Genomic DNA, 25,059 nt, shown 5'->3' on the forward strand with positions numbered 1-25,059 from the left:
GAACACAAGCTAGAAGACAGTCAGAATTCCAGCACATTCCTCCCTTGCGTCCCTGCTCTCCGTCACCCTGGAGCTTTTATCAGAGCATGAAGTATTTTTCTTCTCCACAATGGTGGCTACACTTCCTTGTGTGCCAACGTCCTTTAAGAAAGTTACAGCAGCCAACTTTGGTCTTTAGTTTAGTATATGCTATGGTTCCAAAGTGTGGAATCAGGAATTTCAGTATTTCTTGCTAATAAATTTGGGAGAAATTTCATCTGAAGTTAAAAAAATAAAAACAGGACCCACAAATGAAGGCAATTTAGATGTGTCTACAATGAAGAATGCATATAGCTTGTAGTATCTCTGTAGGAAAGCATGAAATGAAACGGCATGTTCTGGAGCTGCCACACACAAGCTGTGAGAGGTCACTATGCCCAGTGCTCAGTATTTTTTAGACAAGCATTAAGTTCCCAAACACTGGGTTGTGACGAACAGGAACGGTCTTTTCTGGATTGTTGGAGTTCCACATCATACGTGGAATGAGTTTGAAGTGGTGTCTGTGATCCAAAATGAATTGCGATCCAAAACAATTGACCTAATGTTTGTGACTGAGTCCCATCAATCCAACTCAATCTCCCAGTACCATAAATTTGTTTTTCTGGTTTCTTAATATTGTCAGCCTTCAAACAACTGTACTGTAACCTGTAAATGTCTTTGGGTTCTTGAAAACACGTTAGACAAGTAATTAACTTATTATTTATTAACAGTGATTCTGATATGATCAATAATACTAGTGTTAAATAATCTGATAAATAGTTCACAGTGTTAGTACACATAGCTGATGTTTCCAGAGGACGTCTATCCCTTGGGGTTCTTTTGTAGCATCCCATGACATGAATTCCCTCCAAGCCAGACCATCCGAACCCAATAGCTAGTCACTAAATCAAGCCTGCAAGCTTTATTGAAACTCATTACCTTCATTTGGTTCTTTCAGGGAAGCTCAGAGTTCTCCTCTGCAGACTGATGGAGGTGTTAGCCCCCTTAACTGAGATGTCTTTTCCATATTCCAGCAATTTAGACCAGGAGTTAATACAATAAAATGCCATTCATTACCCCTCTCCCTGAAAACTCCCATAATTATCCAAATTAAACACAATGAAATTTGCTCCTTGTGTCGCTCAAACCACTCCGCCTCCTCAGCCACTAATTTGGAGGGCTTACTGGTCCAAGGTTGCTAGGCAATTAAGACCTATAGCACTGGTTTTGGTTGCTAAGCGGGTCACTTAAGTAGTGCTGCAGAACACTGCTGTATTCTTGCAGGCCAGAACATTCTGCTATTCTGCGTATAAAAAAATATATTATACATTTTGAAAAATATATTTCACATTTTTCTCTTCATTTCTGTCATGTGGCTTTGTGTAAAAAAAACAAACAAAAAAAAGCGTGTAAATAGTTTTGCAGGAATTGTCCAATTTTATTTTTATCTGTCTGCTATAAACAGACGGTTTTTGTTGCTGTGCCTTGGAAGTTGTCTGAAAACTTAGAGGAAAGAAGTTAGCTGTGATATCTCCATCCCTATATATACTCATTGGCTATGTTCACATTTTTAAGGCAGTCCATGTCCCTTTGCATCACATTTTTTTAAATGTACTTCCTAATACCCGCCACTGCACTTCTTCTGCTCAGAGTGTTTGATCACAGCTCAGTGGTGGTGCTTAGGCTACATTCCCTGAGCTCTACGGAGGCATCATTAGCAGCAGCATTCATTCTCTCTGCCCACCTCTGCATCAATGAGGAATAAATGATGGAGGCCAGTTCTTTGGGTTTGACATTCAAAGCCAAAAACATACAAACCTAGAGAGAAGAGAGTAGTCAAATTTGCAGTTTTGTTTGGTGTATTTGCTGGAGCTGAAAGTACTTGTACTCCCTTTTCTGAATAAAAGAGAAGCCAAATATAGTAAAATGGGTGGCTTATTGTGTAAAAGTGTGTTTTTCTCTATTCTGTATTTCTCTCCATCTCACTCGGTATCCTACTGCATCACCCCCAGCATTATACACCATCGTCTTTCCCTATCCTCCAGCTATTTGTTTTGATTACTGTGAGGTTTTTTTTATTATTATTTCTTCAGTGGAATTCCCTGTGGATTTTGGCTAATGGAACTGAGTCACACACACTGAATGTAAGAGGAACAAAAGGTGGCCTTGGAGGAATGTTTCCTGTAAAATTGTCATGCATTACATCGCAACTGAGTGCAACAGTGTCATGTTTTTCAAACAAACTGTAGATTTAAACCTTTGTGATCTTACCTAATAAAACATTTGCTGCATTCATTTTGTTGTGAGTTGAGGTTGAATCCTTTCTTTTCCAAGCGTGATTTGTTTGAGCGTCAGTAAACCATTGTGAATAAAACTAATGATCTTACAGCGATGATGTAATCTCACTTTACCAAACACATCTCTCTGCCACTGACTGAGCACCAGCAACTAGAGCTTTTTCTCAACTGTGAGAAGAGTTAATTTTCTGACAGGGGATGCTGGAATCTCCCAAAGCCACTCTGGGGTTTTGGGTATCCATACTCTGAGTGAAAATATTTAGTTTTAGCTCCTGAAAAGAGTGCAGACAATCTTGTGTGGAGCAAATAATCTTTCAACATTTGACAGCACTTTGCAAACATAACAAAATCCCCAAAACTGTGTTGGGAACAACTTTTGGAAATGATTACTCAAAGAATATGCAATTTTTACAAGAACTAATCATGTAACTGTTGATTATCATTTCACAAAACAGCTGGTTTTGGTTCAACTTCAAGCATGTTATTTGTTATCTGTTACTATTTTACAGATAATCTGGCCTACCAGATTTTTCTTTAAATGATAGTTGGAAAGTCAATTATTATTATTATTATAATTTTTCCCCCATTACTTTGAAAGGAATTTCTGGCCCTATTCAACACACAGGTCAGTTTAAATTGTCACTTTTCACTGATTGACAGTCCACCTCCACACTGGAGGTGTCTGTCACTTTTCTGAGATGTGCTATAGGAGACAGTGTGAGCTTTTAATTAGCACTTTGTATTATATATTTTTCTTTTTCTTTCTTTTTCTTTTTTTATTTCCTGAGAAGGAGCTCTCTAGTCAGGGTGCTGAGCTTGATCCATCAGGAGCTACGGTGTCTGCAGGTATTTGTTCCAATCATGTAACACAACATCTGATCTCACTAATTAGGTGCTCTTTAGGGAAATCAGGTTATGTAGCATAAGCAAACTGGAACAAATACTCTAAGACACTGCAGCCCTTGACGGATCAGCAGGGTTACCTTCAGGAACTCTGTTTCAGATATTTGATTTAAAGATAATTATAGGATATTTATTATTTCTCGCATGTGGGGGTGTGTGTGTGTAAGGATAAATAAAATAATAAAATAAAAATAAGTATTTGGTCAGCAGAAAAGGACAAAAGGGGTAGCATTAATATTTTAAAAACAGTTAAAATATACATTCATTCATTCATTTCTTAAAATTGCTCTATCTTGTTTAACCCTAACCCCAAAACCCTCGAGCTGCATGACAGCTGCTGTGTTCAAATGATGTAGGAAACTAAAGCAAAAAATCAACAAAAAATTGAGATACATGTTTATCTTTGGACAGAGATGGTGTATTTAGCAGAACATTACCCAGGATCTTTCAAAAATACTATATAATATACATTTGGACAGTAATTAGGGTCTCTTGGTTGCACCTTCCATTATATTCTACAGGGATATTTCCCCAAATATCTTATATTAATTTTTAAATGTTAAAGTTAGGATTTCATGTTCTGCTTCTCACCCTCCAAGTAAACCCAAACACATTTAGTGTTGTTGAGGTCTGGTCTCAATCCTTCTGAGAACACTAGCAGCTTTTGTTTGATTTGCAAATTTTCTTTCTCGGTAACAGCTGCACATCTTTCAACAAACAACTAAGCAAAACTTTTCCTGGGATACAATGTAATGAATTCCTAAATAACAAATTCAGCTTCTGAATACTGGCACTTGTAATAAAGACCTTAGCATTTGATTACCGGTGCACATTCATAGCACCCTCAGTTCCATGCAACTCCAAGCTGTCAACAAGAATTGCTTGCTGACTGCATCTGGAACTGCTGATGTTATTCGTTTCACCTGCCTAAACTCTCCCTGACCTCTGAGGTAGCACTCTTTTTGAACTATCAGTGTGGGCATCAGCGTGGTTGTCTAGCCATAGTGATGAAGAGGTGAAGGCACAGGTATAGATTTCATCGGGACATGACCACTTGCCCTGGACTGAGACAAGCTTGGTGTTTCAGTATGCTCTTTATCAGTCTGGGCTTGTGGCTTTGGCCTGTGATCTCAGCTCTGTGTGGGCCTACATCTATCAGTGTGCTTGTAGTTGTTTTTTGTTATCTGGGTCTCCTGCCACCTACTCATGATCCAGACCAGTGTGCTGTCTTTGCAAGATGGGGCTATGTTGATCGGGGCAAAATGGTGTCACTGCCATCTCTGATCCCACGCAAAGCTCACCTCCCTTCTGCTTACAGAGCATGCCCAGGCAGTAAGCAAAATCTTTTCTTTTTAAGACTTCTGCACTGAGAGGCATATTCACTCAGACACTGCTTTACAATCAATGCCTGATGTAATTCAGTGTTAAGCACAATGTTAGATATTTTTTAGTATAATTCGCCCAGAAGTCATCACAGTACTGTTTCTTCTGTGATATTAATGATAACTCATGAAACCTGACTAGACTGAGTCAGGAAGCTTGACTTGAGAAGGATTTTCTAATAAAACCGCAGTGTAATTTTGTATGCGTTTTGCAGCAAAAATCTATATTTCATTACTGACACCACTTAAATTGTGTATGTTTGGAAATGTGTGATATTTTTTTGCATTGTATATTTGCATCCTACACATATATATTCAAAAGCATATATACCCACAGCAACATGACTTTTTCACTTAGTGAAAATAAGTTAACACATCCTCTACAGGGATCAAATTTAAATGTGATATTTATTTATTTATTTTTAATTCAGTACTCCTTTTACAACATAGAAACTGTATCATATCTCTATAATATTGCACTGAAATCAGCAGATGTTAATTAATTGTAACAGTATTTAGTAAATCATGCACCTGTAGTGGTACATTCTGAACATTTGTATATTCATAATTGTAGCCTGCTTTAGCACATGGCTGAAAAGTTTACACTACAGAGTTCTGTGATGAGTAAAGAGAGATTTTCTTTGTTAGCGAGTGGAACCCCTTGATGTTCACATAACACACTGATCCTTGCATACATACACACACCAACTCTGACTGATGTTTGTGTGCTGCTGCCTTTGTGTTTCCCCTCCAGGGCAAGGTGAAGTGAGGTTTCCATGTCCTCTTTTCCACACCGTGTTACAACACAAGCTATTAAGGCAAAGTGTGCCAGAGTTTACCTCATGGCAGTTCCCAGGGTCTGTACCCTCATATATTTTACAGACAGATTCAGAGGCATTTAACAAAGCCACGCTGTTTACCACAGGTTAAGAGGTTACAAATATTAAACAATTAAAATATGATGTGTGTGTTGGAGGGGCAGTAGCAGTCTGTATTAAGTGTGCTTTTCTGCACATCTTTAGCACACTCTCCTGGGAAACAGAGCACATGACTCTAAGACTTGATCAAACAAAAATAAAATACTTTGTGCTAATTCTGTATTCAACTGAATGTGTGGTTTTATAAACCTGTTAAATGGATGTGACAATGTGCCAAAATTTGATGAGGCTATGATATTTTACATATACTAAAGAAAATTACATTTTTGTTTTCAGCAGTTTTTAGACTATGCATAATTCAGACACTGAGAAGAAAGTTATATCTCAACAGAAATGTGAAGAAAACATGGATCTGGAGCTCTACATGTAGCAATTTCATTTAAATATTTATTGTATGGGAAGAAAATGTGTAAAATAAATGGAAAAAAAGAAACTGCATGCTACATGTTGGTCATAAGGGAATTATACAGTTGTAGCAACACACAGATTGTGTACAGGCTATAATTTGTATTTTTATGGTACATTCTATAAGACGTTCACAGTAATAACAGTATCTATAATATATTTACTCAGAAAAAATGTCCTAAGATGCTGTATATTATGATGGCTGTATTAACACCTTACATAACAAATAGTGAAATAAAAGAACAATGAATGAATAAGCATGCTCTAAATACGTACAGTGAAATGAAGCCCTTAACATGCTTGTCCCTGCCCCTAACTGTCTTTTCTGACACATGAGAAGGTGGTGGTAATAATGATGATGATGATGATGGTCATGATGTCATGGTCAGTCTCCTGGTGGCCTCTGGTTGTCTCTGGAGCTATTATCTCAGGTTGCTTTCTCTCACATCCTGACATCTGTGCCAGTTTGCCACAAACAGCAGGGCTCTGATGCAGGGCTGGGAGGGACTGGTTATCAGTTAGAAAGGCGACAGATGACACATTTAGAAACCGGCTGTTGTGTAAACGGACTTCCTTCCCTTGTCACTCAGACAGGATGTGCCCTTCGAGCCACTGAATGTAAGAGGATACTGCATATCTCAGGAAGCCTTAGATAGGGGACACAGAGTTCATTGATACTTTCCAAAGGCATAATGCCTTCACATGGATAAGTAGAGACTGGAGCATTGTTCAGACGCTGGAATGGATTTTTCCTGAATACATAAAGCCTTTATCTAATAGAGGCAGTAGAAAAGAAAAGATACCTTTTACATGTTGGTTTCCCCTTTTTTCTTTACTAGTTTCTTGATGTTTCCATATGAGATTGGTAATGGTGATTAGTGGTAGTAGGTAAAAGCTCTTGACTGTGCTATACAGGATATCAATTCTGAATAGGAGTCCATTAATGCACATTTCCAGTATCAGTGGCCAAGCAGGGCCCTTGCTGTCTTTGTTGTACATTTACATTTGTGTGCATACAATAGAAACTCATTTTGCCTTGATCTACAAAGTCTTCATAATGCATAATGTATTCATAATGTATAAAAGGGGTAGCTTACCTTTGATCCTGTTCTCCGATTTCACTGATCTGCTCCTGTCAGCCTGGGAGAAGGGTTAGAGACGGCCTGAGTAAGAATGCTCTCATCAGGAGGTCTGTCCCCTTTTGAGCTTCATGGTTAAAACAATTGACCTTTGGCAGAGAGAGAGCTGGCCAGCTGGGCCAGGTGAGAGTGGCAAGAGATCCATTTCTTGGTTCTGACCTTCTACCATTATGGCATGTGTATTGCTCAATTCCAGCCAAGCCATTAGCCCAGAACACCACCGCATGTGACCCATGGTTAAAAAAACAAAACAAAACAAATAAACAACAACCTTGTTATAGCAGTAAGAAAACACAGATAGGGATGTCCTGGTTTTATTTTAAAGATTAAGTGTGTATGCGCTCTTCTGATCTTGCTTTAAATACTTTGACATTGTTCCACCTAAAGCTCCTGAAGAGTGACACTGCCTGCTTCTCTTTTTAATATCACAAGCTCATTCTGCCATGAAGTGTGTCAGGAGCAAATTGGAGAGCAGCAGAAGTGGATTTGAAATGCTTGCCGCTTATTACACAGAGCTATGACCTCCCAAGTCCACCTCTTAAGATTCTAGATTGAACAAATCCTTGAGGAATAAATTAAAAAATTATTTATTAAACTCCAACAGAATTATGCAATTAGGGCTGCAATTTAGCAAGAGACATCAGATTTGTGTAAACCCAGGATAACCTCCTCATGAAGTAGGACTTGATGGTTCGATATGTCTAGAATTGTAACCAGATGTTCTCTGTCAGCACTGAGATGGTGCTGCCTGAGCCACAAAATGTGGATGCTGAATTTCTGAGATTGAAATTGTCAGCAGGGGTTCGCCTAATTTCACTGCAGCTGATTAAATAATTGTTTATTTAATGTAAGAGGGCCTGTGGATTGCCTAAGTGAATTAAATTTAATTTAATTTCAGTGGCTTTGTGTGGATAAAGCACCCCTTTCAAACCACGCTATTACTCCTATCCATGAAGTGCATGTTGAAAAGCTTGTGATTTATTTATCTTCTATTCTTGATTGGTGCCAGACCAAGAGCATCCTCATCGAATTTCTTTCCTACTGTTATCATGAAGAATGTGCATCAACTAAGACATGTGATCATACAGTTTATTCTTTGCCATTGACCATGGAAAAAGCCTGTCAGATCAATGTCAAGATGTTGTCCAGTGTCATCAGTGTAAAAACTAAAGAAGAACATACACTATGCAGACAGAAGTATTGACACATCACATGATTTTTTTATTTTTTTTTTTACTTCAGGTGTTTCATCCAGTCCTGTTACCACAGGTGTGTATAATCAGGTACCTAGCCATACAGACTGCCATTTGTGAAAGAATGGATCTTTTTAAAGAGCTCTATGAAGTCAAGCTTGGTGCCAAAATAATATGCCACCACTGCAACATGTCGGTTATACTGTGAGTGGTACTAATGAACAGTAGGAGCATTTAGCAACCACAGCAACTCAGTCACAAAGTGGCAGCCCACATAAAGTCAGAGTGGTGTCACGGAGTGCTGAAGCGCACAGTTCGTTTATGTCTCCATTGTTCTGCTGACTCCAATAACTGTGGAGTATCTGGCATTAACATCAGCAAAAACACAGTGCACAACTCTGTATTATTTGCTAAAGATTTGTCATATAAGCTTCTGTAACTTATAAGTTAAGGTGTCACTCTAGTTTTGTCTATTTTACTTCACTGTCGGCCCAGCAACTGTTTATGCACTTAATCAGAAGTGAGACTATATCAGCTTCACCTCATCTATTAGATAAACTTCTTTCATTTGCTCATCTTAGATGTGCAGTGCTGTGATTGATTTTTTTGGTGAGAGGTGTGATGGCGGTCTCTCACCTCTCGCACCTGAGAGCAGTAGAGGGATTTTACCGGAACGTGGGAACATGTTCGCTAAATAAATAGATGTAATTAGGTCCCGGATCTAATTACTTCAGATTCCTTTCACGAGGGCCGAATCAGCCAGGATCCCAGGAGCAAGGCATTAATAATCAATCACGTACAAACAGAATGCACCAGGCTACACCCACAGAAAGCGCCAAAGAGCAGCAAGGCCATTCATCACAGGCCTCAGTGCAAACGTTGGGAGTCGACTTGATGTTTGCCTGGAATAAGTGCCTCTAACACCCACTCTACCTGTGCACTGCTCTGCTGCTCGCTGTGCACAAGCAAATTACCCCTGAAAATATAGAACATGGCCCGTAATTACCCCGCCACACACCCCCAAACATTTCGCCGAAGTTTTCAGCCTTGGTGGTGGCAGGATGCTTTATGAAATGCAGCGAGAGCAGAGACACTCAAGGTTTCTTAGGCTGTAATATATCCCTATAAGCCATATGTTTATTAGCGGGTGTAAATCTATGACATCAGTTCCATTTTCCTTTAAATCCTCTAGGAAATGATTCAGTACGTCATGAAAAATCAGTTTCCACCACTTACTCCTTTGGATCTTACTTATTTTATTATTTATTCATGCATCGATTAATTTATCTCTTTATTTGTGAGATTATAAACTATTTATCTCACTATTCAGTTGTTTTTGGGTTTTTGTTTGTTTGTTTTTTAATATGCAGCCCTAGAATTTTTATGATGTCAAAAAAAAAGCATGCATATTTTATTGAATCATTTAATATTATCAGTTCCAAATTCCTGCTGTTGAATCACAGTTGGATAGTCTTGTTTGTAGCATCCTGGTACTGGGGATCCCATGATGGATCCTATGCAGCACCAGCAGTGGTGTAAGAGGGGAAATGCAGTGATGAAGTGAAGCCGGTCAGGAAAGGAACAGGGCCCCGATGCTCTGTGGCCCTCTCTCTGCGCGCGAAAAAACAATACATCACCTCACCCAACGGCTGACGTGGCAGGCGAGAAAAATGGCCGAGCACTTAGGGAAAACAAAGACAATCAGGGCTTTCTCTTTCCTCCTCCCCTCTTTTTTCTTTAGAGAGCAGCTGTGGCTAGCCAGGAGAGCACCGAGTAAAACCTGGCAAGGCCCAGCACACGTTCGTTTTTACAGATGGCAGAGCAGACTAGTTGATAATTGAAAAGGAAGTCTGGGATTATGAGCCATTGGACAGGAGGGAGGCTATTTCTGTGCTTTCCTGTGTAATTGACACTTGAACTTGCTGGATCGAAACCCCCCTCAAAACACAGCCCTCACCCCACCAACACCTCTCCTCCTGTACACACACACCTCCCATCATGATCTTGGCTCTTACTGGCCTCTAACTGCCCAAGGTCCCTATTTCACACACACACGCACGACTAAATCAACACAGCACTGTAGACTGCACAGACATATTAATCAGCTCTGTTTTGGGAAACTATTGCTATGTGCATACATTTAAGTACCACCTGTGTGCGCTTACATGATGTGTAGTTGTACACGGTACCTAATCAGTAGTAACAGATGTAGTCTGTTGCCCTGCAGCTAAAAATATATTATATAAAAAAAAACATCTGAGAATATATTAATGTTTAGAAAGTGGTCATGATCTATGTCGGCGCCTGCTTTTATTTGCTACTCAGGGTGACCCCAGAACTATAAGAGTACTCCATAGTTTTACAGGCAGATTTAAGTTGCTGGTTAAACAACTCAAAAGACTTTTAATCACTGTTATTACTGATCAAATCTGATTTAAATAATGTAAATATGAATCAATTAGATGTGCCAAAGTTAATGCAATAATTATTTTTACACTTGTAATGTTTTCCTCATTTGACTAAGCCAATTGGCACCGTTCAAAGTTCATTGTTCAAAATAGTTTTCCAGCTTCTGTTATGCCATGAACTTCTTCACATCATCGAAATATGTCAGGTCTGAACTATCATTTACAGCAAAACACTGTCAGGATTATCAGTAATGCTGTAAACATTGTAGTTCTTGAATATATAATTATAATACTCATTTTCTGACAGCTACAAAATGAATCCTTTAATATATGACCACACAAAAACACAATGTGTTTTTCGTTTTTCTATTTAAATGAAACAATTATGATCTCTTCTGCACATGTGTTCTGCCGGTCGTTTGAACGGTTTGTTTCTGGAGCTAACAGGCATGTGAAAACCTGGTCTAAATCAAGAGAAAAGAAACACCTTTGTGAGGAAACGCAGGTCGATTGCAGTGCAGTCATGCACTGCGTCCAGTGAGTGTTGGGTGTTGAGTATGGATTTGCTTTAGCGGGGCTAGGTTCTGTTTGATTTTGTTCGCCTTGGCACATTTGGGCCTGGCCTTCTGCAGCAGCTGAACAGTACCTGGTTTAAGGCGCCTTGACAAATGAACAGCAAGAGCAGTGAGACAAATAGAGCCGCATACATCAGCCCTGCTCCCAGTAGCTGTGCTAATGCAGGCAGTAGAGGCTGGGCACAGGGAAACACGTGTGAGTGATTTGGCTCGGCAGACCAGAGGGCCGGAGAGAAAACTCCGCTGAGCTGATGACGGACACTCTGTTTGCCTTGTAATGCTAGAACAGGATAGGAAAGAATAAATCAATCAATCATGGCACGCCTGTCAGACCTAGCATGTGGCCCTCTAAAAACCCCACAGAGATGGAAAAATATATACATTCTAGCTTTAGGGTTGTAAGAAAGCATTGGATTGGACGCAAATGATCTGTAATTTGATGTTAATCTAATTCACTAGTGGAGTTTTGTGGATTTGAGTGTGAGCACTCGAGCATTAGACTCTTACAGGTGCAAGAATATTTGTTGTTGTTGTTGTTGTACATTTATATGGCTTTCGCTGCATTTCAGGATAAATGGTTTTGAATTTTTTTTTCCTTGCATCAAACAACTCCTGTTTACAACCTGCAATTCCTGATGAAAAGATTCCGATTTTGAAGTTCTGTTTTTGTGAAAGTTCTTCCACTCTTATTTTCAGGCCCCTGAAAACCAAACAAAAGAAAATGGTCTGAGTTTGTTTGGAAACAACTTCATGCTTAGTGTCAAATTAGTTTTCGAAAGAACCAATGACAAGCTGATAGTCCAGAGAAGGAGAATGTGCCTATGTCTGTGTTTGGACTCCCGAGATGAGCCCCTGTGGAGCAGGCAGGGGGTTTAGAATAGCCTCTGGCCTGAAGCATGACCAGTCTGAGCAGGACTGCTACGCCTCACTTGAAAAGGGTGATTGTCGCAGCCGCTTTGCACTTGCTGATAGCTCCACTAAAAACATTTCTCCATCCCATTAAATTATTGCCGTCATTTGGAGGCTTTATGGCCATGCGGGCTACCATCCCTCATTCCCTTTCATTTCTTTTCACTTTGCATGTATCTGTGATTAATGGCGGATGTCGAGCGTTAGAGTGAGCAGGCATCAGCGAATGCAAGATCATAATTAGTTTAGCTGACGCGGGGGCCCTCCGATAGCGCTCGCATCTGGATTGAAAAATTACCCTATAGGGAACTGGCTGCTCCCCAGAACTTTTTACTGATACATTGTGAAACACCCGATGAATCAAGTGCCCTATCCCTGCCAAGAAAGCTCTCCGGCCTCCACGCCAAAATTATGTCTGCAAAAAGCTTTCCATTCAAAATGTATCAGAGCACAATTAGGAGCATTGTATTTTTCTGGCAGGGGGAATGTACTCCCTACACAAGTCGTCTGAAGTTAAATAAATCGCACAAATTCTATAAGGCCAAATGAGTTTTACAGAGGCCATAATCTGGATAATTCTCATATACTACCCCGGCTGACTTGCCCCGCTCCCCCCGACCCATGGGATTCACTTGTAGTTTCTGTCACTGATAAAACCAGAGCTCCCCACATGATTCATTTGTCTTTTTTTATTTTTATGGGTCAGTGGATTTGTGGAGAAGACGTCTATTATATTATATTAAATGCAGCTATATATAGAACATCCAAAGATGTTGGGTTTCTGTAGAAGAGAGTTTAGATTCACCCCTCTCTTTAGAGACTTTGGGTTTTAAGTGGTAAATAAGTTTTTGAAGGCAAGCTCCCCCTGAGGAAATGAGTGTTTTAGTTCCTCAGACACAACAGTGCAATGTGTGGCTGACCCAGAGTTTGCTGGGGGGAAGTGTGTGTTGTCACCCCCAAAACAGCGGAACAGTTGTATTTTACAATTCCCATAAATCAGCAGGAGGTTAAATAATGTTATAGTGAATTGTTTTATTTATACCACTATTATTCAAGAAATCTAAAAAAATATATCTGATTCTGGGATTCTGCACTACTGCCCTGAAACATCTGCATTTTACTGCAATCTGAGCAGGCCGTATTTCTCTGTATTTTAATTCCAGCTGGATTGTGTGCCAGTTTCTACTTTTGTGTCTGTATCAATATCACCTTTGGAAAATGTGTATGAAAATGTTCAGATATTGGCATCTGCCTACAATTCCCATAGTGGTGCATATTTCACTTCCTCCATTGCTCTGTTCCTCTTTTTCCTATTCGTTTTACTCTCAGTTTATCCGTCACACTGAGTCTCCCTCTGACGTTTTTTATTTTCCTTATCCATCTATACATTTTTAAGCCCTCACTCACTCTAATATTCTCTCTCTCTCTCTCTCTCTCTCTCTCTCTCTCTCTCTCTCTCTCTCTGTGTCTCTTTATGATTTCAGAGACGGCGGGGATCAGGGGTCTTCTGCGCCAACTGTCTGACCACCAAGACCTCTCTGTGGAGGAAGAACGCCAACGGGGGCTACGTGTGCAACGCGTGTGGCCTCTATCAGAAGCTCCACTCGGTAAGGGAAAGCACTTAGAAAAACAAGCCAGTAAGGGAGGGGTGGAAAGCGGGGCGGACGTCTCACCAGCCCACCTACGAATTATGAGGGGGAAAAAAGTCAAACCAAACACAGAGGTGGTAGTGCAGCCGCTTCTGACCGACCGCTGCATTTCCGTGTTGTGAAGCTAAGACCTGACGGCTACTCCGCGGAGTCGCTGGCCTTTTGGCCTGCGGGGCAGCTAATGGCACTCTGGAAGTAATCTTGCACCCAGCCAGAGTCCTAACTTTCTAAGCACCTCAACTCCAACCCCCCTCCCAGGCCAGACACGATAGCCCTGGCCAGTCCAAAAACCTGGCTTTCTCACATGTGCTTGCATGCTCTTAACCTCCTGTACACGTCTCCTTTTACATTCTCTCTCTCTGTTCTCCGTCTGAGTGTGTTCCACTCAAAGTGGAATTTTCTTCTGGCTCACTGGGAGAAACGATGGCATTTCTTATCACGACCAAGTTATTATGTCAACACTCTAAAGGAGAGATAAAACCTAATTTTGGCCTTATATCAAATAGATACATATTGGTTGATGCACAGGGCAGTCTTTTTATTTCATTTGTTTGTTTATATGAGAATCCTTATAACCCACACAATTGCAGGAAAACAAACCTCTCTTATATACAGACACAGCTCATCTCAATCATGAAAGGACTTTTACAATTGGATTGAGTTTATGGCTTTACAGTTTTCCCCTCTCCAGCTTCAATTTGATCTGAACTAGCAAATTTGTTTGTGTGTGTCTCTCTCTCTCTCCCTCTCTGTGTGTGTGCGCGATCTCCCTCACTCATACTTGCCTGGAATCTTTAAGCATACTCGTGCATCCTTTGAAACAGCATCTGGATAAACACAGCGGGTAAACAAATTTGTCAACATGTGAGGAATTACACAGCTGGAACAGGGGAAGCATTGTGTGTGTGCCCAGAGTCCATTGCTAGAATTTACTCTGGTTATACATTCATACATTTAAGCTTTGGAAATGAGCCTCAGTGGGTTGAGCCAGTATTTTTTTATTTTTTTTCCCTCCCCCCTCCCTTAAAATGAGGAGCATTTGATCTTTGAGGCTTTCTTTCTCTGTGTTGGCCCTGGGCTATCGGCTCCAGAGCCTGGGTGGCAGGGGCCCTGATACAGGGATCTGCCTGAGTCGGTGTGGTCAGCTAGGTTGAGGCTGCACGGCACGGCACAGCCCAGGCCACAAAGAGCTCTTTCAGATGCCATGCTACCTGGTGGTTTGAATGGGCTCAGGGCCTGATGACAGCCCACCACAGACGCTCAAATCTGACTGTCTGTCTACACCACTTACATTTAATGGTGGCTTCATGGCCAGGTTTAGGAAATACCATATTCACGGTTTGCCTTGCCACATGCAGTGGAGAAATTTGATGACTTGTGGTGTTTATTTTTGCACCCCTTTCACCTCTGCTGTATCTTAATTTCAGCCTAAAGTATGAAGAAATGTCATATAAGATAAACGTATGGCACGCTACAGGAGATAACACAATATTATGTCGGTTTCCGCATCAGAATTTTACAAGCAAGATGGGCACAGGATAATCAGTGCATCAGTTTCCTGGAATATATCAGACAGGCCGTAGGATTGGCATGTTTGTCATTTTTTCCAGTACTGTCCCACCCTGCCCCCAAAACAGTTTGGAAAGCAAGGACAGACAGATGGTGGTAGAATGAGGTTTAGAAGCGTACTTTATGTATATTTATTTGTATGTATTTATTTATTTGTTCATAGCACTTCTAAATTACAGTTATTTAGCTGCTAATTAATCAATTTTGACAATTTAATTGATGCCACACTAGTGTAGACTACAAGCCTCTGTCCTTCACTAGGTCTTGGCAGTGCGTTTCCTACAGTATTTTTATACTTTTGAGTAAAACCTTTTATATGCCATGCAGAAATCATTTCATAATAGCACCTCATAAACCCACGCCATAGAGGGCTCTAAATGGAGGTCTGGGCTCCTCATGCTAGAGCACATTGCAACAATAAATGTCTTTCAGATTTTATCTTCTAATAATAGGACTCAACATGCACACTGTGCTGGGCTGTGTCACGGCCCAATATAAAGCCTCTGTCTCCTTTTTTCACACAAGACTCATTGACATGGCCCTTTTATGATGTGGGACATCGACCTTAGGAGCCGAGTATTGCCTGAAAAGTTTTACTCGGCTGCTGAACTCTGTGAACCACCAAAATGAAATGTAAAAAAAAAAGTTAAGGAGCAGGGAAAAAATAAAAAAAAAAACCTCAAAAGCCAAATTGCAAAAAGGTGTTAACTGTGGAGTAGCACCTTTTCATCTTTATGTTTTAGCTTTCCTCGGCATCCACAGCACATTCAAATAAGTGACCTCACACACACACTCCTTCGCGTTTAGCCCTGTAAAAGCCTCCTCGAGTCTTCTGAGCTGTGCTGCAGTGTTGAGGGAGCTTTAAACGGCAAGGAGGCTGGGGAACAGTGATGGTTTTGAAATGCAGAAAACAAGCTCACGCTGAAGGAGCGCTGAAAGGAACTGCGACGTGAGGAGCACAGTGAGGTGCTCAAGGTTGCAGAGGAAAGAGAAGTGTGAGGCTGAAGGTGGGCTCAGTTTTATCTGTTGTCAGCAGAGTCGAGTGCTGTGGTCTGTTGCCTCAAGGCACACCGAAAGCAGTCAAAGAATCGCACAGTTCTGAAAACTTAGCAGAGTATAAGGTATGGTGAATGTAAGTGAAAATATGCAGAATATAAAATATAAATAAAAATTGTTTATGTATGAGGTTCTCCTGCCACAGAAGCTTTAAGTGGGCACTATCTGCTTGATAATCAAAGAGATTTATGATGTGGATCACAGATATATTTGTAGCAATAGGCATGGTTCTGTTCTCCTGGTTATTATTATTTCTTTTTATGATTTGTTAATTTATTGTTTCAGTCTGTTGGGTTTTTTTATTGAAGTTGTAACTTAATACTTTTTCTTTAGTCTTATATCATTTATTTGTATTGCTTTAAATTAATAAAATTATTTAAGAAAATATATTATAATGTGTATAAAAATAGTGTAGGCTTCTAAAGGACAAATGAAAGAAGCTAAACTGTGTAATGTAAAGTATAGTTGACATGCTCTTGCCCTTAACACATCATAGCAAATGTCATACCAGGTTCACGTTAACATCACTTGTAATGGTCAAGATATAGGTCATCATTTTGAGGTCATGACCTCTAATTATAGTATACTTGGCAAAATTTAGCATGTGGTATGTCCAGTCGTGAATTCTAATTATATGGTATGACATTAAAATTACAGGTAGTGGTAACATGAGAAAACAGCAAAATTTGTCATGGCAACCCTTGAAAGCATAAAACATCTGTCGTGACAGGTTTATTTTACTGGACTGGAGAATTGCTGAGAATTTTAGGCTGTTACTTTAAACGTGAGGTAGGAAATGCAGTCTTACAGCTAGAAAACCTAGAATCTCAAATAATGCTGCAAAATGTGTTTAAAAAACGAATGATAAATATATAATTCAATTGAAATGCTTTTTAACTCAGTTATTATACTTCTCAGAGCCCACATTGTAGTGAAGCGCCAAGAGAGCATCAGTCTTTTTTACAAGCAGTCATTTCTGATAAAAGCATCATCTACAGTTGATCACAATGCTATGAACTAAACTTCAATTTTCTTTTGAGAAAGCTCATAATGGGAAAAAAAAAATTGAAAATCTGAATGAAATTTAGCTTGGATAAAGGAAGAGATGGAGAGATGATATGAGGGAAATGGAGAGAGTGGAGTGTGTGCATGTGTGTGTGAGCAGAAGGCCAGAAGAAGTCTGGCAGTAGAGGGCACTCTTTCTTTTTGTCTGACTTTTTGTGTGGCTCCTCTTTTTAGACAGACAGCCTGACAGCTCCCAAAGAGCCAGAGCTTTCATTTTCACACTATCCAGTGTGTGGCATTAAGTGAACTCAAGCAGCGGCATGAAATTTGTATAACCGATTCCACTTTATTCCCCAACCACCAAACACTGCTCAAAAATATACACTTTACATATGGTGCTAAGCCAAATAGTTTGTGGGGGAGAAGCTTTACTGGAGGAAGTATGCTTCTGCATTAATCCCATTTCCTGCAGTTTTTTGTAGTTGGGGTGTGTGTGTGTGTGTGGTGGGGGGTGACATGCCATCAGGGGATAGAAGGATATGTTCTCCCCCTCTATCATCTTCACTTGCTGGGCCTCTCCCTCCACCTCCCTTCTCTTCCCCCCCTCTGTCTTGCCTTCCTATTGCCTGCGCTTGCCCCAGGAGCTTGTCGACGGATCACGGTGCAATAAAGGCAACCAGCTGCCATGCGAGTTTAATGTCCCCTGCTGGCTTTCACTCCTCTCAGTCATCCAGCGACCCGGGCAGGAGGAAATCACAGCACTTTTATTTGCATTCTCGTTGCTTCTGGTGGCAAATTCTCTTCTTCGAATCCCTGCAGTAAGAGCTAGAGCAAGAGGGGGGGGGGGGGGGGGGGGGGGGGGGGGAAGAAAAAGAAATGACTTCACCTTCTTCTTCTGCCTCTGCCCTCCCAATTAGCCATGCCTCCTAGTGGATTGTGGGAGATTTCTATGGAGAGAGAGAGGACGTAGGAGTGTGTGGCTGCAGGCAGACCGGAGTGGAGCTAAACGAATGATGAGCCGTGTCACCTGAGTGAAGTTTGCTGCCCACATGCCAGAGACTATCAGAGGCAGGATGGTATAGGGGGGCAGAAGAATAGATTGCAGACGCGTTATGATATTGTGACCATGGTGATGAAAGAAAGCACAAGCCGTTCCTTTCCCTCCACTTGTAGGTTCACCACCAAGAGAACGATATATTTCTTTACATCTTTCCGACCACAGTGGTTTCCATAGAATGAGATGAAAGGGGAGATGCCATTGAATGAAGCCTTTACAAACTGTAGCCATTCAGTTTGAAAAAAATACATCTAATTTCTGAACTTCTTTTGTCTACATTTTCAGAATATTTCAGAATATAAAAGGTATAGAAAATTTGTTTCATTTTCCTAGGAAAAACCACCACATTCAGTTTCCATGAATGCGTGCAGATGCTGGATTAGACACTTCCACAGTGCATCCAGCAATATTCTGAAAATGTGCTTATTTTTAACCACTCTTTCAACTCACTGTCCTCTCTCTTTGGTATAAACTCAGAGACAGTAGCTGATCTTTTGTTGCACAGTTGGTGTTGTTCATGATCTATTCCGCTAGTGGTCACTAAACCCTGCAACAGACCGCTGTGGACTGGACATTTTTGGTTGGTGGACTATTGTCTGTCCAGTAGTGTCACGCAAGAGGCGTAAAAACTCTAGCAGCACAGCTGTGTCTGATCCACTCGCACCAGCGCAACACACATTAACACATCACAACCATGTCAGTGTCACTGCAGAGCTGAGATAATGGATAGTGTGTGTAAAAACAAAGGTGGTCCTAATGTTCAGATATAAATGTGTATACTGACAAAAACACAGTAGCACGCACAAAGCTCAAATTGTACATCCTGTATATTCACTTGTGGTAAAGATGTGTTCAGGTGAACACCAGCAAACCCTCTGAATGTACTGCTGACAAAAGCCTGGGTTTTGCAACACCACATTTTGGGTGACATTAAGAAATGAGTGTGCGATTTAAGAGTTGACGTTCATTAATATATTTTTAGAAAACAATTCTTACAAATGTCTGCATATGTGAGTCCTTCATAGCTTAGCAGAACTAACAGAATCAAAGCAGTAATAATTAATAGCCTTTTGATGACTGATTATTACGCTAACCAGCCTAATTAGTGGATTGGGTTCTTGGAGTCCCAGAAGACATGAATCATGCAAGTCGAGCTTCAGTGCTCTTTACACAGGGGGCTCTTGGGGTTCTTTAGTGTCACATGAGCTTTTTGGCGAATCACACCTCAATGCTTCATGGTAATCGAGATGCTGAAAGGTCTTAAATCTTGCAGCAGTAAGAGCAGATGGATCTTCACAGGCTAAAGAGATGTCACATATTCTGAACTCTAATATTTGAGCATTGAGCAAAGGTAGCATTATGAGCATGGGGTAAATCACAGTCATTTTTTAGAATGTGTGTTTATCCTGACATTTGAGTAATGTTTTTCTATAAAGCAGTGGGTTGGAAGATTCTTACTGCTGAGTGGGGCAGTGACCCCTCTCAGCCGGTAATGGACAGTTGGGGGGTTGGATGTCTGCTTAAACCAGTCAATTCACCCTCTACACACACAAGTCCTGCTGTGTGATCTTGGCTTTAACTATTGCCAGATAAAGCATTGGGTTCAGTTTTGTATAGTCCTTAATGTATTGTTCTAGTCATTGTCAGCTCTAACTGTAAAATATAATTTGAATGTGGCTTGTAATGTAGTAGTTTGACATATGTTTATGTGATTATAAAAGTATTATTACATAGTAGTTGGATATTTTTATGTTTCCTAACTTGTCTCCATGTTTCTACCTGTCTCCCTCTATCTTACTGCCTCTCTCTCTCTCTCTCAGACTCCCAGGCCGCTGAACATCATCAAACAGAACAACGGCGAGCAGATCATCCGCCGGCGCACACGGAAACGCCTCAATCCAGACAGCCTCCCATCTGAGCAGGTGGGCTCCAAGCAGCAGCGCGTGAGCAGTGAGGAGCGGCTCAACGGCAGCCCACTGGAGCGCAGACCGGACGAGCCCGGCACCGAGGGCCCACTTCCACGTGCCGAATCTGCCCATGCCCCATTGGGCAAGTACGAGGGCTATGGCCCACCGGGGCCAAAAGGCCACCCCAGTCCCCGCTCCACACATGCCTTCCTCCTTAGCCAAACGCTGGAGATCCACAAGCGCATGCCTCCACTGCACATGCACAAGAGCCCCGCCGAAGGAGGAGCTGAGGGCAACGGTCCGAGCGGGGGCTCGCAGGGAGGTCCAGACAGCAAAGGGGGTTCAGAGAGGGGCAGCCCCATTGAGAAGTACATGCGTCCATCCAAGCAGGCCAGCTACTCACCCCCAGGAAGCCCCATCGAGAAATACCAGTACCCTATCTTCGGCCTGCCTTTCGTCCACAGCGATCTACAGAGCGAGGCGGATTGGCTGCGCTTCTGGACTAAGTACAAGATGTCTGCACCAGGCAACCCGGGCCATTACCTGGGCCTGCCTAACCCGTGCCAAAGTTTTGTGCCTTACCCTGCCTTCGGCCTGCCGCCCCACTTCCCCCCGCCGCCTCCTTCTTCTTCTGGACCAGACAGTGACACTCCCCTTGACCTGGCCATGAAGCATTCCAAACCCAGCCCTGTGCCTAATGGCGCCAATATGGCCAAGGAGAAGGTCCATCTGGAGAAGCGGGCTTCACCATTAGCAGACAGGGAGAGCGAGAGGGACGGGTCATTAGAGGCCAAAGAGCAGGACGCTGCCCCGTCACGGCCCGCCAAGCACGAGAGAGTGGACCAGAGTACCCAGGATGAGCTGTCCAGCAAATGCGCCCACTGTGGCGTCATCTTCTTGGACGAGGTCATGTACGCCCTACACATGAGTTGCCATGGCGACGGCGGGCCTTTCCAGTGCAGCATCTGCCTGCACGCCTGTACTGACAAGTACGACTTCACCACCCACATCCAGCGTGGCCTCCACCGGCCCACTGCGGACGGCAGCGCAAAGGCCACGGATGAGTGAAGCCTGCTGTCTAACAGACCTCTCAGCACAACTCGAGCAGTATGTAAGGAACCCAATCAGAGACTCAACAGAACAAAAAAACAAAAAAACAAAAAAAACAATGTACGAATGAATGCGTAGAATATCTTTCTTTTCTTTATTTTTGGCTCAAAACTTGCCAAGATGGTTCCTGGTGCCTCTGCAAACAATAGTCAGCATAGCATTTCTATAAGAGTTCAGACATAAACAAAGTCTTGGCTGTTTTCACTTTTTTAAAGAACTGCTTTTGAGGAAAAAGGTACAAGTAGTTAATTAATTTAGATTTCTTATTTTTCTTTGTTTTACCAACTTTAACACAGATGTTGTTCTGACACAGCTGTTCAGTAAGCTGGGTCCCACCTACTCAGACTGAAGTTCTGTTTATGTTCGGGCTGTTTTCAGCCCTCTGGAAAGTTCTCTTACCTGGTTTTGAACAAATCGAGGATGTGGGACTCGGTGCGTGGCAAAGAGTACGCAGACGTGCCAGTCCTCTGTCACTATGGGAAAAAGCATAAGTGATTATATTTTGTCCTCAAAACAAACATCCTCAGGGAATGTATATGGCTGAAATAGGCAAGACACATTAGTTTAGGCCTTTCTTTCTCTGGTTAACATTATACTAAATATCTTATGGTTTAGTTCTGCTTTTCATTAATGTATTTTCCCCTCCAATGCGTAGCGTTGGGTTACTATTGTTACATGGTTCCATCAAGACATGTTAGCTGCTGCCTTAGTTGCTGGGATGCAAAGCTAATTATCCCTCTAGAGGTCTGGGAAGGAATGGAAAAAAAACCTTTTTTTTCTAAGTTGTTAATAGGAATAATCATATTATCAGTGCCTGATATAATGTACAAAGTATTTTCTACCTGATATGTTAATATGCAACATTAAACTTGCATCTGAATAAGGGCCTTGAGCATGGCTCTGAAAAAGTTTACATTTGCAAATGTAGCAAACAAGGTAATGAAGCAAACACCTGCTAATTGTGGTTTGTATTTTTTTTCCTCACAAACAGGAGAGATATGATCATTCACATTTTGTCGTCTTTTTTTTTTTTTTTTTTTTGTAAGGTGGAACATTCTTTGGCCACCAAAGGCACTATCCATTCCAAGTGTTGTTCTTCATGACTTTGTTTTGCCACCTTACACATGTACATGGGCTTTATAGTTGAACGGCATGTTGTCTTGACTTCCACCTCCCTGTTTTGTCTATGGACATTGAACAAATTCAAGGGAAGTTGATAAGGCTTTATGTGCTCATGGCTTATGTGTACTACAGTTTTACATAATCCTCCTTAGTGCCCCAGCACCCCACCTCGCCCCGTCCAGGTATTTCAACCACCATGAATTCTATTGAATTCACCATCTTAAGAGAGTACAGGATTACCTTTATGCAGTTTCCTATAGGAAACAACATGAAACCCAACCTGCCAAATACTCTGCATTGTGTTCACACATAGAGAACGATTGTCAATACTTAGTAAGAGCAGGTGATTAGGTGCCTTTTGAAGAAGCTTTTTCTTAGAGACGTACAACATTTGAATGCTGTACTGAGCAAAGTACTCTTTGATCTTCTATATTAGGAATAAATAGTAGACTAATACTGATCCAATGTTCTGCCCTGAAATGTCTTACTTATGCATTTGGAAATCATCTGCCATGCCAAAACACAGTGACATTTACTACATCAACACATTAGATTAATAAATGTGCATGCATTTTCATTCTGTTTCATTTATGGAGGCATTTGTTTTCAGAAAGCCTCCGAGTCCACAGCAGCTCGTGTTTTTGTTTGCTAGCAGCTTCAAGATGTTTGTACCCTCTCTTTTGTTCCACTGTACGTTTCTCCTACCCACAGTTTCCTCTTCTTGGCCATGGGCTCAGCAAGCTGGGTTTAACCTGGCTACACACAGACATTATTTATATGAACATGAGAGAGAGAGAGAGAGAGAGAGATGCTCTGGATGTCTCTATGATGTCTCTGCATTTCACAGATCCTCACTTATAGCCTTATGATGCTGCTTAACTGCAAAGCCTCTTGGAAAATTACTGAAATAATTATAAACTGTCGCTTTTCATCTGAGCATTTATACAGTTGGGTATTACATGACGTAAGAGTTTTTTTTCCTGTTGTTTTGTTTTGATTTTTGGCAAACTTTTCAATTTATTTTGTAATTATGTTAATGCTTGCACTTCAGTTATTCTGTTTATTGCCAAGGAAGAAAGATGAAATGTTTTATTAGCATGCTATGACTATGAACAGGTACTGCATTGTAATAAGTGAACAAGATTGTGCCTTTTTTTGTTTTTTTCCTTTTTCTTTGAAGGCCTTGTGTAAGGCTTTACCAACATTGAAACACAAAGGAGTATTTGTTCATGCCTGGAAGCCAGTTTAGCCCTGGTGGAGGCAGAAGGCGAACCTATGTAAATGTTTTAACTATTGTTTTTAGAACGTTGTTGTTTTTACACTTGCTGCATTTAAAGTGCATAGATGATGGTTTAGAATTTCTTTATTTTGGTTTTCTTCAACTGCCACCTTAACTCCTTCTTTTGTGTTGTAGGTTTTTACATGCAAAAAGATACAACAAAGATGGCAAAGATGTCTGTTACATCTAAACTTGAATAATGATGATGATGATAATAATAATAATGATGATAATAATAATTAATAAAGTAATAACAAAACATTTTGGCAAATTTTGCACAGCCTTTTGTGCCTCATTGCGTCATTAAAAAGTTCACCTTGATTCTCCTGCTGTGATGGCATTATCAGATGTTACTTTCCCATGTGACTAGACTGCTGAATCACTTTACAGAGAGAGAGAGAGAGAGAGAGGCGTATTCAGTGATAGGAGTCTGGTCCAGGAACCCCTGATGGTGTAGTGTGGTGTTCTACCTGAGTCCACACGGGCTGGACGTTGGTGCTGATTGTCTCACTGTCTCCTCAGCCACGTGATAGTTTTCCCTGGGTCCTGCTAGACTGTTGGTTAAAGGCTCAATTATATTCCACCCATCATTTCACAGCTTTGAGGATGCCAAACTGCAACAGCAAAATTTAAAGTTATTGCCTTGGCTCTCTTCTCTTAACAGCAGGGCTTTGACTTGACACATTAATTCTCCTGCAAATGTGTTAATTTCTCTCGGCATATCAAACAGTCGCTGAGTATTTGATTAACACCTACATTGTCTTCCTGTGTTCTTATTAATCAAACTGGAGCAATGGTTTAATCAGATGTTGACAAAACTTCTGGTCCTCTGATAGTTGAACTTGCAGGAACTTTTAATGAAACAACGTTATGCTTTAATGCTAACTTTATTAGATTTTATAAAAGATTAATCAGACACAGGAAAGATTGAAAAGTGTTATTAAATAATTATGCTTTTGACAGCCCTGTGTCTGCTCAACAAAACCAGCCATTCTCAGAAATCTACTTTGAACATATTGGGAACAGCTACATTACACCTACTTAAAATTAAAAGGGTTCAACTGGAAGCAGTCAACATAAGGTTCTCCTTGTGCATGAAGTGGAAAAAAAGAACACACAGCAGCAGGTCGTGTAGGAG

At 41.1% G+C, this 25,059-nt stretch overlaps 1 protein-coding gene across 1 annotated transcript in view; it reads left to right on the plus strand.

Annotated features, from left to right (window-relative positions):
- The window catches only part of trps1 (trichorhinophalangeal syndrome I), a 131,172-nt gene extending 107,030 nt beyond the window's left edge, over positions 1-24,142 (plus strand). The window contains exons 8-9 of the mRNA XM_066675819.1: positions 13,652-13,774; positions 20,324-24,142. Of these exons, the coding sequence (XP_066531916.1) occupies positions 13,652-13,774; positions 20,324-21,478 (1,278 nt within the window). The 3' untranslated portion in view covers positions 21,479-24,142. The remainder of the gene's footprint in view (positions 1-13,651; positions 13,775-20,323) is intronic.
- The last annotated feature ends 917 nt before the right edge of the window (positions 24,143-25,059 follow it).

Source organism: Hoplias malabaricus, chromosome 6 (genome assembly GCF_029633855.1).
Source record: "Hoplias malabaricus isolate fHopMal1 chromosome 6, fHopMal1.hap1, whole genome shotgun sequence".
NCBI lineage: Eukaryota > Metazoa > Chordata > Actinopteri > Characiformes > Erythrinidae > Hoplias > Hoplias malabaricus.